The sequence below is a fragment of the Protomyctophum bolini genome (genome assembly GCF_963924005.1).
Source record: "Protomyctophum bolini genome assembly, chromosome: 6".
NCBI classification, from domain to species: domain Eukaryota; kingdom Metazoa; phylum Chordata; class Actinopteri; order Myctophiformes; family Myctophidae; genus Protomyctophum; species Protomyctophum bolini.
Genome location: NC_137867.1, coordinates 49,060,847 through 49,078,408, shown reverse-complemented (window position 1 = coordinate 49,078,408; position 17,562 = coordinate 49,060,847). Strand labels below are relative to the sequence as shown.

The 17,562-nt window shown below is 47.9% G+C and overlaps 2 protein-coding genes across 2 annotated transcripts in view; both read left to right on the top strand.

The window, feature by feature from the left end:
* Positions 1-2,674, top strand: part of erbin (erbb2 interacting protein) — a 74,673-nt gene extending 71,999 nt beyond the window's left edge. The window contains 3 exon segments of the mRNA XM_080766386.1: positions 68-616; positions 1,047-1,251; positions 2,508-2,674. Of these exon segments, the coding sequence (XP_080622512.1) occupies positions 68-616; positions 1,047-1,251; positions 2,508-2,539 (786 nt within the window). The 3' untranslated portion in view covers positions 2,540-2,674.
* Positions 2,675-3,132: 458 nt separating this feature from the next.
* LOC308317077 (erbin-like) lies at positions 3,133-16,536 on the top strand (the record flags this gene model as incomplete). Its single annotated transcript, XM_080765869.1, has 9 exons — positions 3,133-3,155; positions 3,964-4,257; positions 5,212-5,551; positions 7,635-7,781; positions 12,148-12,204; positions 13,226-13,432; positions 15,071-15,163; positions 15,257-15,331; positions 15,907-16,536. Coding segments are annotated over 9 exons (1,344 nt in total), but the record flags the coding sequence as incomplete, so codon positions are not given.
* Between the last annotated feature and the right edge of the window lie 1,026 nt (positions 16,537-17,562).

The window sequence follows — 17,562 nt, the reverse complement described above, 5'->3', positions numbered from 1 at the left end:
CAGGGCCGGGTCCTTCATTTTCATGCCCGGCGTTAAGAACTCGTATCTGCTCTTGTTTTTTTAAAAGAACAAGCAAGGCGTACTGGGCAGCAAGAACGACAACGTGTCTTCGGAGCATTTGGAGAACGGCAACCAGCAGCATTACACCGATGGCCTGCAGGCCATGTCCCAGCAGAGCAGAGGAGGAGACCTCTACACCGATGGCCTGCAGGCCATGTCCCAGCAGAGCAGAGGAGGAGACCTCTACACCGATGGCCTGGCCATGTCCCAGCAGAGCAGAGGAGGAGACCTCTACACCGATGGCCTGGCCATGTCCCAGCAGAGCAGAGGAGGAGACCTCTACACCGATGGCCTGCAGGCCATGTCCCAGCAGAGCAGAGGAGGAGACCTCTACACCGATGGCCTGCAGGCCATGTCCCAGCAGAGCAGAGGAGGAGACCTCTACACCGATGGCCTGGCCATGTCCCAGCAGAGCAGAGGAGTGGGAGGTGGAGCAGGGGACCTCCGTCACGCGGGGGTCTCTTCCACAGGGGTGACGGCCTGCAGTGACATGTCTCTGTCCCACAGCACTGAGGAGCTGTCGCCGGAGAAGAGGTTTCCTCCTCCTCCCACCCAGGTAAACATAGTGGCGCAGTAGTCCATTACATTCCTAGTCCATCCATGGCCGTTGGGAGATGTGCACAGCCTTTAGCTAGCAGAACAACCAGCTACATTAGCCCACAGCCTTTAGCTAGCAGAACCACCAGCTACATTTTCTCAGCGATGCGCGCCGGCTCACCGTGGACAGCTCTCGAACCTTTGGAGACACGGCGCTTTGAAAATGGGGTTATAATGGAGGCTCAACGGAGCTTTAGATTAATAAAAAACAAAATAAACATCGCTATTGGTGAAGGAGGAGGGCTATGCTAGTCAGAGCAATGCTAAAAGGTAAACAGACCGGGGAGGTACGTCTATAAACGTAGATGGCCATAACATAATGAAAGGTCCTCTCTCTCTCTCTCTCTCTCTCTCTCTCTCTCTCTCTCTCTCTCTCTCTCTCTCTCCAGACTCGCTCTCACAGCATCACCAACATCGAGTCGGGGGGTATGAAGGTGTACTCCATGATGGACGGGGGTGGCGGTGGCGAGGGGGGGGGGCGGGCCCGGCGGGCGGATGCTGCTAAGCTCCGGCCCGGGGCCCGGACCGGGGCCTCAGGTCCAGAGCATCGTCCGCAGCAAGTCGGCCTCTCTGCTCAACGACCAGACGCTGCAGGTCAGTAGACAAAAATGGTACCATTTTTTTATCGTGAGCATTAGTACTGAGGACCTTTATTTTGTAGTGGGGTTCGGAAGCTTTACACCGCTCCAGGTGGTTCGGTCAAGAACAACAAAGCACTTGGGTTGAGGGTTTTACTGAAGAAACGTAGAGTTGTACAGAAAGCATGTGTGTGTGTGTTTCTGCAAACGCACAAAAGACATAAACATAAAATTACAATAACTTCCATCAACAAAATACAACTGGCTAAACATACAAACATCACCTGCCTAAAACATGCACACATTTCCAAACACTTTTCCAACAGCACATAAAGAGATCAGTACTCACAACAAGGAGACGCACACGCTGCTGTGGTCTGTACAGAATGAGCAGGAAACTAGGCTTGACAAACTCTAGAGAGTGTGCTGTGCTGATTGCAGGGTGGATACAGGTGCTCACTAATTGAGAATACAGCAGTGATAGGCTATGGTCAATTTGTGACCATAGCCTATGGTACCAAAAAATGGCTTAAGCTGTATGAAATACTTGAATACTGAGTCCCGTGGTGGGAGTTCTGCTCTGATTTTAGTGAAATATTAAGTAGTTCCGGGGGGGGGGGGGGGGCAGGCAGTCAAAGTCATTAGTATTGTTGACCTATTTCTAAAATATTCGTGCAACTTTCATTCATTTTTTACCCCTCTATCACACAGAACTATGTTTTTTGTGTCACTATATCACTACGCCCAAAAAAAAAATCCATGTCATAGAGGGGTCAAAGTTGAACGAAAGTTGCGCTAATATTTTAGTCAATAGGTCAACAATACAAATTACGTTAGTTTTGTTGGATTAATTTCCCGGGACTCATTACATTGAAAACCTATTTTACATCACTGGAAAACTAAATGAAAATGCACTGTTGGCTCCCTGTCCCCTCCCCTCCCCTCCCCTCCCCCTCTCCCTCCCTCTCCCTCTCTCTCTCCCCCTCTCCCTCTCCCTCCCTCCCCCTCTCCCTCTCCCTCCCTCTCCCTCTCTCTCTCCCCCTCTCCCTCTCTCTCTCTCCCCCTCTCCCTCTCTCTCTCCCCCTCTCCCTCTCTCTCTCTCTCTCTCTCTCTCTCTCTCTCTCCTCTCCCTCTCCCTCTCCCTCTCCCCCTCCCCCTCCCCCTCCCCCTCGCCCCCTCCCCCCCTCCCCCTCCTCCTCCCCCTCGCCATCCCCCTCTCCCCCTCCCCCTCCCCCTCTCCCTCCCTCTCCCTCTCTCTCTCTCTCTCTCCAGGTGTACCACAGCTCGTCTGCCTCGTCGTCTGACCTGCTGTCCTCCAGCAGCAGCTCCAGAGGTCCAGCGGTCAGCAGCGGCAGACCCGCGGGCCCGTCCAGCGTGGCGCTGGGCCTGCCCCCGCCCCAGTACAACATCCAGTACACCAGCAGCGCTGCCGTGGCTAAAGACGGCCTGTGGGCCCACAGGTAGAGCAACCCGCTATTCACCCCGTTCTAAAGACGGCCTGTGGGCCCACAGGTAGAGCAACCCGGGATTCACCCATTCTAAAGACGGCCTGTGGGCCCACAGGTAGAGCAACCCGGGATTCACCCATTCTAAAGACGGCCTGTGGGCCCACAGGTAGAGCAACCCGGGATTCACCCGTTCTAAAGACGGCCTGTGGGCCCACAGGTAGAGCAACCCGGGATTCACCCATTCTAAAGACGGCCTGTGGGCCCACAGGTAGAGCAACCCGGGATTCACCCATTCTAAAGACGGCCTGTGGGCCCACAGGTAGAGCAACCCGGGATTCACCCATTCTAAAGACGGCCTGTGGGCCCACAGGTAGAGCAACCCGGGATTCACCCATTCTAAAGACGGCCTGTGGGCCCACAGGTAGAGCAACCCGGGATTCACCCATTCTAAAGACGGCCTGTGGGCCCACAGGTAGAGCAACCCGGGATTCACCCATTCTGGGCAATTACAATGTTCTCGGATCCGGATCGGTTCGGTTCTGATATCACCGGGTCCGTTTCAGAACCGGGTCCAATTTTATGGACCCGCGCTGCCCTGTACACAGAGTGCCGCGCTACGAGCATGTATGTCTGCTATTTATTTATTTTTTATCGTGAAAATGTAGTGCAAATCTTTGAATGCGGTATATATCTTTCAAATATATTTTTTTTAACTCATATCTTTTGTAGAATCGTTCCCAGGTCAAAATGGGTTAAAGGGATAATTCAGATTTTTTTAAACTTAAGCTGTATGAAATACTTGAATACTGAGTCCCGTGGTGGGAGTTCTGCTCTGGTTTTAGTGAAATATTAAGTAGTTCCGGGGGGGCAGGCAGTCAAAGTAAATGAATCCACAAAACGTCGTTAGTATTGTTGACCTATTTCTAAAATATTAGTGCAACTTTCGTTCATTTTTTGCCCCTCTATCACACAGAACTATGTTTTTTGTGTCACTATATCACTACGCCCAAAACATTGTTCCATAGAGGGGTCAAAGTTGAACGAAAGTTGCGCTAATATTTTAGAAATAGGTCAACAATACAAATGACGTTAGTTTTGTTGGATTATTTCCCGGGACTCATTACATTGAAAACCTATTTTACATCAGTGGAAAACTAAATGAAAATGCAGTGTTGGCGAGCGTCAGGCTAGTTGAAAAACCACCGGGCCACATTTAAAATAGAATCCACCTTCCCTCCCCTCCCCTCCCCTCCCCTCCCCTCCCCTTGCCCCCCAAACAGGGCGCCCGTCCCTCCAGAGCACCAAGGCTACCTCCCTCCTCCGCCTCAGCACTCGCTGGCAAACACCAACTACTCCAACCGGAACCAGGCGGCGCCCCCCTACCCCTCGTCCTCCTCCTCGTCCTCGTTGTCCTCCTCCCACCAGAGAGGAGGAGGAGGACCCCCGCTGGACCCCCGACGGGGGAGCAGCACCCTGCAGAGACAGAGCAGCAGCTCCTCCACGGCCTCCATGGGGGGTGGAGGAGAGCCACGACGCCTACAGCACCTCCCCGATGGAGACTACATGACCTACAGGTACACTGTTCACCTCCCCAACCTACAGGTACAGCCACTGTTCACCTCCCACAGCCACTGTTCACCTCCCACAGCCTCTGTTCATTTAGCCTCCCTGATGGAGACTACATGACCTACAGGTACACTGTTCACCTCCCCAACCTACAGGTACAGCCACTGTTCACCTCCCACAGCCTCTGTTCACCTCCCACAGCCTCTGTTCATCTCCCACAGCCACTGTTCATTTAGCCTCCCCGATGGAGACTACATGACCTACAGGTACACTGTTCATCCCACAGCCTCTGTTCACCTCCCACAGCCACTGTTCACCTCCCCAACCTACAGTTACAGCCAATGTTCACCTCCCACAGCCACTGTTCACCTCCCACAGCCACTGTTCACCTCCCACAGCCACTGTTCATTTAGCCTCCCCGATGGAGACTACATGACCTACAGGTACACTGTTCACCTCCCACAGCCACTGTTCACCTCCCACAGCCACTGTTCACCTCCCACAGCCACCGTTCACCTCCAACAGCCACTGTTCATTTAGCCTCCCCGATGGAAACTACATGACCTACAGGTACACTGTTCACCTCCCACAGCCTCTGTTCACCTCCCACAGCCACTGTTCACCTCCCACAGCCACTGTTCACCTCCCACAGCCTCTGTTCACCTCCCACAGCCACTGGTCACCTTCGTTTTCATATCACTAATTAATGAATCAATCACTCTCTCGGGCTTGAACTGGCCATTAAACTGTTAACAACCCAAATTTGTGTAGCAAGCTTCTTGGATCTGGCAGCGTCAGGTTAGGGTTAACTGGGGACAGGGAGGAACTCCTTATATGGTCAGCACACTCTATAGTAGAGGGGATTATCACAACAAAACAAAAGAAATAAGTGATATTTGAATTAAGTGAAATCACTGAATATACCTTTTAATTAGTACTTTTCTTCCCTGTTGTGGCTCCAGGGACATCCACACGCTGGGCCGGGGTCCGCTGGCCATGAGCCACCAGGCCATGCAGAGGCCCCTGTCGGCCCGCACCTACAGCATGGACGTGCCGGGGGTCTCGCGGCCCCACAGCGCCCGGCCGCCGCCCCTCCACCACGACCCCCACATGCTCCCCGAGAGGACCATGTCCGTCAGCGACTTCAACTACCAGCAGCAGCACGGCAGCCCCGGGAAGAGGCCCGGCGCCCTGCGGGTGAAGTCGGAGCACTCCCTCCTGGACGGGGGCGTCGGCGGGAGGGTCCCGGTGGACTGGAGGGACCAGGTCATGAGGCACATCGAGGCCAAGAAGATAGAGAAGGTAAAGTTTGCGACTCCCAGGTTCTAGCCCATTCCGACCCGAGATCAGATTCATACGAGGTTTCCACTGGACACACACTGTGGTCTGATTAACCCATTCCGACCTGAGATCAGATTCATACGAGGTTTCCACTGGACACACACTCAAAAATAGCAGACCTACAAGCTCGTAGCGCGCCACTCGGTGGCGCGCTACGAGCTTGTAGATCTGCTATTTTTCAATAGCTAAAGCATAACATAATGCTAACACCAAAACGGGTTCCCGCCCAAAATGGGTTAGACTAGGACACTTTGCTGTGTTACTCCAAAACGTTCAACGGAAATGAGCCGCGTTTTCAGCGGGTTTCACCAGAACAAGCTCACATACATGTGTTTGTTCTGCATGTCATGCTTCTTCTGTGTCATTAACATGTGTAAACATGTCATGCTTCTTCTGTGTCATTAACATGTGTAAACATGTCATGCTTCTTCTGTGTTATTAACATGTGTAAACATGTTATGCTTCTTCTGTGTCATTAACATGTGTAAACATGTCATGCTTCTTCTGTGTTATTAACATGTGTAAACATGTCATGCTTCTTCTGTGTCATTAACATGTGTAAACATGTTATGCTTCTTCTGTGTCATTAACATGTGTAAACATGTCATGCTTCTTCTGTGTCGTTAACATGTGTAAACATGTCATGCTTCTTCTGTGTCATTAACATGTGTAAACATGTCATGCTTCTTCTGTGTCATTAACATGTGTAAACATGTCATGCTTCTTCTGTGTCATTAACATGTGTAAACATGTCATGCTTCTTCTGTGTCATTAACATGTGTAAACATGTCATGCTTCTTCTGTGTCATTAACATGTGTAAACATGTTATGCTTCTTCTGTGTTGTTAACATGTGTAAACATGTTATGCTTCTTCTGTGTGAAAACATGTTATGCATGTGCCACGTTCTACATTAACTGTTGTTATTACTATATATATATATATATATATATATATATATATATATATATATTATTATAGGGATGCACAGCGCGGACTTTTTTGCCGCTGTTTGATTAAAACTCTTTGTCTGCCACCTGGTGGCCACAGAAGGTAGTTTAACACCCCAAACGCACAGGATTATTTAATCCAATTAAATCAGAGCGCCCAGCGATTTGTAGCAGCGGGGGACTTTTACAGACGGACCGGATGTTATCCCGGATGAAGCAGCTAGGTGTAGCCAAAAACACTCTAGAGGCGATCGACAACAGCGGGAGGTATGCCACGGACAGCGCTCGTAGCTTCAGAGATACGAGGCACAGAAGATCTCCATCTCTTTGACTGGAGCTCCTATTGGGGCCGTGCGCAAAAGTCCTGGTGCTGGGGGTGACAGAGGCGTTGCCTATAGCAACCGGACCAAAAGTAGATTTTCGGCTAAACCGGTTCATATTTGGTGTAAATAAAGCTTTGGGTACGAACATGTTACGTACTTAGCAGACAACGGCCCTAGGGGGATACTTTGAGCCTTTTAGTCATAGTATTTTTATTTAACATTTTCCCTCGTTGAGCCTTTCTGAGCTTCTCCAGAACACACCGGCCTTCATCATCTTTCTGAGCTTCCCCAGAACACACCGGCCTTCATCATCCTTTCTGAGCTTCTCCAGAACACACCGGCCTTCATCATCTTTCTGAGCTTCCCCAGAACACACCGGCCTTCATCATCCTTTCTGAGCTTCTCCAGAACACACCGGCCTTCATCATCTTTCTGAGCTTCTCCAGAACACACCGGCCTTCATCATCTGAGCTTCTCCAGAACACACCGGCCTTCATCATCTGAGCTTCTCCAGAACACACCGGCCTTCATCATCACCTTTCTGAGCTTCTCCAGAACACACCGGCCTTCATCATCGCAAAACTAAAGGCCTTTTCAGCTTCAAATTCAACAATACGTTGTTTTTTTTTAAAGCCGATATTGCCGATAAGATCGTGCATCCCTAATATTGTATAGTGGACTGCATGGCTGTCACTCACTGTGTGTGTGTGTGTGTGTGTGTGTGTGTGTGTGTGTGTTGGCTGTTCCTTCCTTGTGTGTCTTCTCTGTTCAGAATGCGATGTCTCGCTCGTATAATTCCACTTATGCTCCGCTGAGCTGTTCCCAGTACGGAGGCAGCTCTAGGGACATGCATGCCAGCCAAGGCTCTCTGCTCCTTAGTGCCCGAGACGGAGCGCTGTACGGAGGCCCGGGACTCCCAGTGAGTACTGTCCCCTGTAGCTAGCTCCCTACCTACCTGTACCTAGCCTCCTACCTGTCCCCTGTAGCTAGCTCCCTACCTGTCACCTGTAGCTAGCTCCCTACCTACCTGTACCTAGCTTCCTACCTGTCCCCTGTAGCTAGCTCCCTACCTGTCCCCTGTAGCTAGCTCCCTACCTACCTGTACCTAGCCTCCTACCTGTCACCTGTAGCTAGCTCCCTACCTGTCACCTGTAGCTAGCTCCCTACCTACCTGTAGCTAGCCTCCTACCTGTCACCTGTAGCTAGCTCCCTACCTACCTGTACCTAGCCTCCTACCTGTCACCTGTAGCTAGCTCCCTACCTGTCACCTGTAGCTAGCTCCCTACCTACCTGTAGCTAGCCTCCTACCTGTCACCTGTAGCTAGCTCCCTACCTGTCCCCTGTAGCTAGCTCCCTACCTACCTGTACCTAGCCTCCTACCTGTCCCCTGTAGCTAGCTCCCTACCTACCTGTAGCTAGCCTCCTACCTGTCACCTGTAGCTAGCTCCCTACCTACCTGTACCTAGCCTCCTACCTGTCACCTGTACCTAGCCTCCTACCTGTAGCTAGCTCCCTACCTGTCACCTGTACCTAGCCTCCTACATGTAGCTAGCTTCCTACCTACCTGTCACCTATAGCTAGCTCCCTACCTACATGTCACCTGTAGCTGCAGTAGCTAGCTAACACTCCTCTCAAACCACAGCATGTAGCCTAGCTTCTGCAACCCCTGATATATGCTTGTTCTGCCCATAGTTAGAGCATACATTTGGCCAAATGTAGCCGATCTACAAGCTTGTAGATCGCCAATGTTTGGGTCACAACACCAGCACAGTAACATCTCCCGTTCCTCTGTCTATTGTTTGATGCTCAACACCAGCACAGTAACATCTCCCGTTCCTCTGTTTACTGTTTGATGCTCAACACCAGCACAGTAACATCTCCCGTTCCTCTGTTTACTGTTTGATGCACAACACCAGCACAGTAACATCTCCCGTTCCTCTGTTTACTGTTTGGGTCACAACACCAGCACAGTAACATCACCCGTTCCTCTGTTTACTGTTTGATGCACAACACCAGCACAGTAACATCTCCTGTTCCTCTGTTTACTGTTTGGGTCACAACACCAGCACAGTAACATCTCCCGTTCCTCTGTTTACTGTTTGATGCTCAACACCAGCACAGTAACATCTCCCGTTCCTCTGTTTACTGTTTGATGCACAACACCAGCACAGTAACATCTCCCGTTCCTCTGTTTACTGTTTGATGCACAACACCAGCACAGTAACATCTCCCGTTCCTCTGTTTACTGTTTGATGCACAACACCAGCACAGTAACATCTCCCGTTCCTCTGTTTACTGTTTGATGCACAACACCAGCACAGTAACATCTCCTGTTCCTCTGTTTACTGTTTGATGCACAACACCAGCACAGTAACATCTCCCGTTCCTCTGTTTACTGTTTGATGCACAACACCAGCACAGTAACATCTCCTGTTCCTCTGTTTACGGTTTGGTGCACAACACCAGCACAGTAACATCTCCCGTTCCTCTGTTTACTGTTTGGTGCACAACACCAGCACAGTAACATCTCCCGTTCCTCTGTTTACTGTTTGATGCACAACACCAGCACAGTAACATCTCCCGTTCCTCTGTTTACTGTTTGATGCACAACACCAGCACAGTAACATCTCCCGTTCCTCTGTTTACTGTTTGATGCACAACACCAGCACAGTAACATCTCCTGTTCCTCTGTTTACGGTTTGGTGCACAACACCAGCACAGTAACATCTCCCGTTCCTCTGTTTACTGTTTGGTGCACAACACCAGCACAGTAACATCTCCCGTTCCTCTGTTTACTGTTTGATGCACAACACCAGCACAGTAACATCTCCCGTTCCTCTGTTTACTGTTTGATGCACAACACCAGCACAGTAACATCTCCCGTTCCTCTGTTTACTGTTTGATGCACAACACCAGCACAGTAACATCTCCCGTTCCTCTGTTTACTGTTTGGGTCACAACACCAGCACAGTAACATCTCCTGTTCCTCTGTTTACTGTTTGATGCACAACACCAGCACAGTAACATCTCCTGTTCCTCTGTTTACTGTTTGATGCACAACACCAGCACAGTAACATCTCCTGTTCCTCTGTCTATTGTTTGGTGCACAACACCAGCACAGTAACATCTCCCGTTCCTCTGTTTACTGTTCACTGTAAGGTGTTACATAATCCATTTAACTCTGAAGTGCTTGGTACGAAATCCCCCGTTAAATGCCGTAGACGGTGTGATCACCTGTCCCGTTTCCCTCCAATCAAACTGTAGTGTGCTTTCATAGGTTGAGATGCAGTTTGTAGTGTTTTTATTTGTTGACCTGTGACCGTGGCTCCTCCATATCATGTTGCTCATTCCGTTCATGTCTTCACTGCTGCGTTCGGTCAGAACACGTTGCGTGCGGAGGTCAAAGGTCAAACGGTCGTTGTGTGAAAGGTAAGTGGTAGAAGAAGAAACTCCGTAGATCTCTGGCTTCCAACGCGGGCTCCGAATGTACGTTCACCGGACCGTAACTCTGAGAGTGTTACTGTAACTCTGAGAGTGTTACTGTAACTCTGAGAGTGTTACCGTAACTCTGAGAGTGTACACATGGACTGTAACTCTGAGAGTGTTACTGTAACTCTAAGAGTGTTACTGTAACTCTAAGAGTGTTACTGTAACTCTGAGAGTGTTACTGTAACTCTGAGAGTGTTACTGTAACTCTGAGAGTGTTACTGTAACTCTGAGAGTGTACACATGGGACTGTAACTCTGAGAGTGTACACATGGACTGTAACTCTGAGAGTGTTACCGTAACTCTGAGAGTGTACACATGGACTGTAACTCTGAGAGTGTTACTGTAACTCTGAGAGTGTACACATGGACTGTAACTCTGAGAGTGTTACTGTAACTCTGAGAGTGTACACATGGGACTGTAACTCTGAGAGTGTCTGAGTTAAATACACAACGAGGGATTTTAACAGTCTATAGATTGGGCTCCAAAAGATATTCCATCTTGTACACTCCCAGAGAAACGGAACCATTTGGACCCGACGTTGAGAGGCGCTGATGTAGATTAGCTGTGAGAGACGTTAGACTAGAGGATCCTGCTGATGATGTAGATTAGCTGTTAGAGACGTTAGACTAGAGGATCCTGCTGATGATGTAGATTAGCTGTTAGAGACGTTAGACTAGAGGATCCTGCTGATGATGTAGATTAGCTGTGAGAGACGTTAGACTAGAGGATCCTGCTGGTGTTTCCACTTCTGCTTTCCGTGTTGTATTTGTTTTTTGGTGCTGAGTGCCAAGCAGGGAGACACTGGGTCTTTGGTAGGACACGGCTGGGGATCGAACCCACGACCTCCCAATCTCGGGGTGGACACTGTAACCACACAGGCCACTCAGATGGCATGCAGAGGGTTTACTGTGTGATAATGACTGTAACCACACAGCCACTCAGAGGGTTTACTGTGTGATAATGACTGTAACCACACAGCCACTCAGAGGGTTTACTGTGTGATAATGACTGTAACCACACAGAGGGTTTACTGGGTGATAATGACTGTAACCACACAGCCACTCAGAGGGTTTACTGTGTGATAATGACTGTAACCACACAGCCACTCAGAGGGTTTACTGTGTGATAATGACTGTAACCACACAGCCACTCAGAGGGTTTACTGGGTGATAATGACTGTAACCACACAGCCACTCAGAGGGTTTACTGTGTGCTAATGACTGTAACCACACAGCCACTCAGAGGGTTTACTGGGTGATAATGACTGTAACCACACAGCCACTCAGAGGGTTTACTGGGTGATAATGACTGTTACCACACAGCCACTCAGAGGGTTTACTGTGTGCTAATGACTGTAACCACACAGCCACTCAGAGGGTTTACTGTGTGATAATGACTGTAACCACACAGCCACTCAGAGGGTTTACTGGGTGATAATGACTGTAACCACACAGCCACTCAGAGGGTTTACTGTGTGCTAATGACTGTAACCACACAGCCACTCAGAGGGTTTACTGTGTGCTAATGACTGTAACCACACAGCCACTCAGAGGGTTTACTGGGTGATAATGACTGTAACCACACAGGCCACTCAGAGGGTTTACTGGGTGATATAAATGAAGCCGTGATTATAAAATGATTTGTTTAATAATGACGGTGTTAAATCGTTACGTTTCCCATTGATTGTAGAAGCGTTGTTATTCAGTGTAAATGTACGGTGGTTTAACCTGGTCTCTCTCTCTCTCTCTCTCTCTCTCTCTCTCTCTCTCTCTCTCTCTCTCTCTCTCTCTGTGCAGGACGACGTGTTTGGCCCCCAGGGACCCCCGGCCTACAACATGGACCCCCACAGAAAAGTAGGCTCATTAAACTACAGGATGAAAATAGTTTATTGATGATTTGTTTTATTTTTCAAACACAGTTCTTATATGATATATATATATAATTAATTACAAGAGGATTGAACACCCCAGGGTTATTTAAACCATGAAATCATAGCGTCCAGCGATTCCCTTATTAAAACTCATTCAGTGCCGGAAGTGCTTCAAAATAGGAGCTCTGGGTGGCCGGGGTTGTCTCAGCGCTTTTACTCTGAAAGCCACGACCCGGAAAAAATCTACAAAAAAAAGTTGACTTTACATTTGCTAGCTTACATTGCGATCATTTTAATTTATACAATATATGATCCAAAAAGCGTTCATATTTTGCGGGAGAGAGACGGATGAGGAGCAGAAACGCAGCGCCAGCATATCGATCCGTTCATCACCACGGAGAACGCCCTGGATTAGGAGAGACGAGTCATTCTTTCCGCCGCGATAACCAGGCTAGTGAACGGCAAGCCCAGAGCGTAGCAACGGGCCAAAACAAAATAGGACAAATGCTGAATATTCTTATCTCGCCCCGTATCGTTGAGGATGCGCCAGGACGTCTAAGGTACAGCTCTGTTTTAATTTAAAAATCGAAGAACGACTGACATAGAAACATAAGCTTTTTTCAGAAAACTGTCATTTTCAAACAGACATTTATTTAGAATCTGATCTCGGGTCAGAATGGGTTAAAGACACAGACGTGTCCTCAGGTGTTAACGGGGTCTCAGACCAACTGATCTCAGGTCAGAATGGGTTAAAGACACAGATGTGTCCTCGGGTGTTAACGGGGTCTCAGACCAACTGATCTCAGGTCAGAATGGGTTGAAGACACAGATGTGTCCTCGGGTGTTAACGGGGTCTCAGACCAACTGATCTCAGGTCAGAATGGGTTGAAGACACAGATGTGTCCTCAGGTGTTAACGAGGTCTCAGACCAGCTCCAGGTGTTCCTCAACGTCTCGGTGAGTGTCGGTGTTCCATGAACTCTGCGCTCCGTCCGTTCCACACAGGTGCCTTTGATGAACGGCCAGATGGCCCCTCCTCCCGCGCGGCCCTCCATGAGCCAGGCACCCCCCATGGGGGCCCCCATGGCGCGCCACCCGTCCCGAGAGCAGCTCATCGACTACCTGATGCTCAAGGTGTCCCACCAGCAGCAGGGCCTCCAGGGCACCCAGGGCCCCCCGCGCATCCCCCCGCACGACACCCTGCAACAAGAGGTAATGCATTTACAATCTACAATGTAGGCATTTAGCAGCTCTTAATCCAGAGCCACTTACATTAAGCAAGAACCAAAGCATGGGAATACATCACATAAAAACATTTATCATGAAACATGCGTAAGCTAAGAACGTAACAGTGGAATATCTATATAATGAAAACTATACATATGAACTATACATATATACTACTATGCTATACATATGTACTATGGCGTGTATGACTACATACAATGTAATTATAGTGCTGTCTACGTAACATGCTATAAGTCAAATGCTATCTAAGTCTACAGAAATGCTAAAGGGATAGTTCAGATTTTAACTTAAGTTGTATGAAATGCTTGCCATTAATATAGTGGTTGCAACTGTATTCATTGATTGCCCCGAGTCCCGTGGTGGGAGTTCTGCTCTGGTTTTGGTGAATATTAAGTAGTTCTGGTCATTTTGTGGGGGGGGGGGGGGGCACTGGGGCCACGCAGTAAAAGTAAATGAATCCACAAAACTAACGTCATTTGTATTGTTGACCTATTTCTAAAATATTAGCGCTACTTTCGTTCAACTTTGACCCCTCTATCACATGGAACTATGTTTTGGGCGTAGTGATATGGACACAAAAAACATAGTTCTGTGTGATAGAGGGGTAAAAAAAGAAGGAAAGTTGCACTAATATTTTAGAAATAGGTCAACGATACAAATGACTATCCGTGATCGACAATAATAATAATAATAATAATGTAAGCAAGCTTTTTTGTATTATTATTCAGACAGCCAGCAATGGGTAGAACGCACACATCAATATGCATTCAAAGATGTTCCTAGAAGTTTTGTAATTGGTCGATTTTGACTGTCCGCTTCCTGATTGGTTTGTCATTGCGACCGGGTTTTCTTTTTTCGACGAAATAACAAAGCTTCTAGGAACATCTTTGAATGCAGATTGCGGCCCCTAGATGTGTCACAAAGACTATGTTTATTCTGGGAGTGTTCTATCCATTGCTGGCTGTCTGGAATACCGAAAACAAAAAAAGCTAATTCAAATTTGACATAATTGGCTCAGCGGTCCAGAGGCACCGTGGCTGGTGATCCAGCCTGGCAGCGTGGCCGCGGGTTCGACTCCCGATCCCGACGGCCTTTACTGCATGTCACCACCCCCCCCATCTCTCGCTCCCCATTTCCTGTCAGGATACTATACTGTCTGTCCCTCCATAAAAAAAATATATATATATAAAAATAAAAAGGCGAAAGCCAGAACAAAACAAAAAACATTACAAAAAAACTAAAAGTACATATTATTGCTTATAGCAGCTTTAGTGGTATAAAAGTCAATCAGATGTAGTATAATATAATATAATATAATATAGTATAGTATCCCGCCCCGGGGCAGACCAAAGGTCCAGGAGGCCTATTATCCTGGATCCTGTTACCTGACTCTGGATCCAATGTGTGTTTTCAACGCCTGTACTAGTGTGTGTGTGTGTGTGTGTGTGCGTGTGCGTGTGCGTGTGCGTGTGCGTGTGCGTGTGCGTGTGCGTGTGCGTGTGTGTGTGTGTGTGTGTGTGTGTGTGTGTGTGTGTGTGTGCGTGTGTGTGTGTGTGTGTGTGCGTGCGCGTGCGTGTGTGCGTGTTTGCGTGTCTTTCCTAGATGCGTGTGAAAGTAGAGAAGAATCCCGAGCTGGGCTTCAGTATATCAGGAGGAGTGGGAGGACGAGGGAACCCCTTCCGTCCAGACGATAATGTACGTACTCCTACTGTACTATTATTATACTGTACTATTATTATACTGTACTATTATTACTATAATATAATATATCCTCCTCTCTGCCTCCAGGGTATCTTTGTGACGAGGGTCCAACCAGAAGGGCCTGCGTCCCAGATCCTACAGCCTGGAGACAAGATCCTCCAGGTACCAGTATTATTATTATTATTATTATTATTGACACATTCCGTTCGTAAAACGCCTCAGGCCGTCATAAGGATTCGAACCTGAGCCTTAGACGTCTGAGGACGTCCTATAGCGCATCCTCAATGATACGGGGCGAGATAAGAATATTCACAATTTTTCCTTTTTTTTCTTTTTTTTGGCCCGTTCGCCTTTCGCTTGCCGTATGCTAACGCTCTGGGCTCATATTAGCTTACCGTTGACTTCCATGTTAGCGAGACGGAAAGAATGTCTCGTCTCTCCTAATCCAGGGCGCTCTCCGTGGTGATGAACGGATCGATATGCTGGCGCTTCATTTCTGCTCCTCATCCGTCTCTCTCCCGCAAAATATGAACGCTTTTTGGATCATACATCGTATAAATTAAAATGATCGCAATGTAAGCTAGCAATGTAAAGTCAACTTCTTTTTTTGTAGATTGTTTCCGGGTCATGGCTTTCAGAGTAAAAGCCCCCCAGCTGAAAATATGTTGTTCCAGGGACACAGATGCATTCCAGGTCTTAATGATTATAAACATGTGTGTGTGTGTGTGTGTGTGCAGGTGAACGGATACAGCTTTGTGAATATCGACCACGGGAACGCGGTGGGTCTGCTGAAGACGTTTCCCTGCACTGTGGACATGATCATCGTACGAGAAATGATCGCTTAGAAGAGACGAGACAAACAAAACAAAACTCTGAAAGAACCTTTTCTTTTTCCCCCACTGACCTCCGCAAGAAGAAACGAGAAGAGAGATCCGATGGAGGAGGACGACGATTAAACGCAAGAAATATAACGTTCACACAACTTGTATTTTTATACATAAGAAAAGAAAAAAAAAAGAAAAAAAAAGATTGGTTCTAATAATAACAGACGTCTCTCTGACGTAGAGTCAGAGAGTTCGTCTCTCTGGGGGGCGAATTTAAGGAGATGTTCGTCTCTCTGGGGGGCGAATTTAAGGAGATGTTTGTCTCTCTCTGGGGGGCGAATTTAAGGAGATGTTTGTCTCTCTCTGGGGGGCGAATTTAAGGAGATGTTCGTCTCTCTCTGGGGGGCGAATTTAAGGAGATGTTCGTCTCTCTCTGGGGGGCGAATTTAAGGAGATGTTCGTCTCTCTCTGGGGGGCGAATTTAAGGAGATTATTTTTTTGTTTTTAATCAAAATGGGAGAAAACACTGTTTCTCAAAACACCCCTTCACACCCCCCCTCACGCCCCCCCCCCCCCCCTAATATAAAGGAATCCTGAGGGTTTTTTTTTTTTTTAGGGTTTGCCTAAAAAAAACCAAACTTTTCCCGCCACAAACTGGGATATAACCACTGAATGCAGTGATGCGTACGCGAGGGGAGAAGAATGATTGGTCGACCAGCAGCACTGTGTGACATGTGGTGGGTTGTTTTTTTACAATAAGGACGACGAAAATAATGATAAGATCCCCAAAAAAAAAAAAAAGAAAGACAAAACAATGACTGTGTGCTTCAGTACAGAACCAGAACCACGACTGTGTGCTTCTGTACAGAACCAGAACCACGACTGTGTGCTTCTGTACAGAACCAACCAGAACCACGACTGTGTGCTTCTGTACAGAACCGCCACCATTTGAATTATCTCAATCAGCGACCGCCACAACAAAATCATCTTTTTAGATTTGTTTTTGTTATTTCCGTTGAGACATAATGAACTCTAGCTTTTGTCCATCAGACCTCCCACCACTAGGGGGTGGCGGCGGGCGGCAGCCAGGGGGTTCCCCCCCCCCCCCCCCCCCCCCCCTCTCTTTCTCATCATCCGATTTTTGCCTTTTTTTTATTATTAGTTTTAATAACTTTTAATATGACATTTTAACTTTTTCTCTCTCTTTTTAATCCGAGGAGATGAAAATGAAACCACTCATCATGGGTTGTCGTGCGGTGTGTTTGGTGGGGGGGGGGGGTAGCATGTGCTTTTAATTTTCTTTTGTGAAGACGAATGTAGAACCGAGGTGACGCTTTTAAAACATTTTATATACGATTTATTTTTTTTGCGAATTCATTTTTTTGATTTCCTGGCAAGAAAGAAATGAGGAGAATCATCATCCACCTCTTTTTATATATACACACATGCACGCACACATGCACACGCACACACATGCACACACGCGTGCACACATACACACTATGTCCCCCTGACCCATTGAGACCTGAGACCAGATTCTAAAAATAAAAAAAACGTTTTCTAAATCAT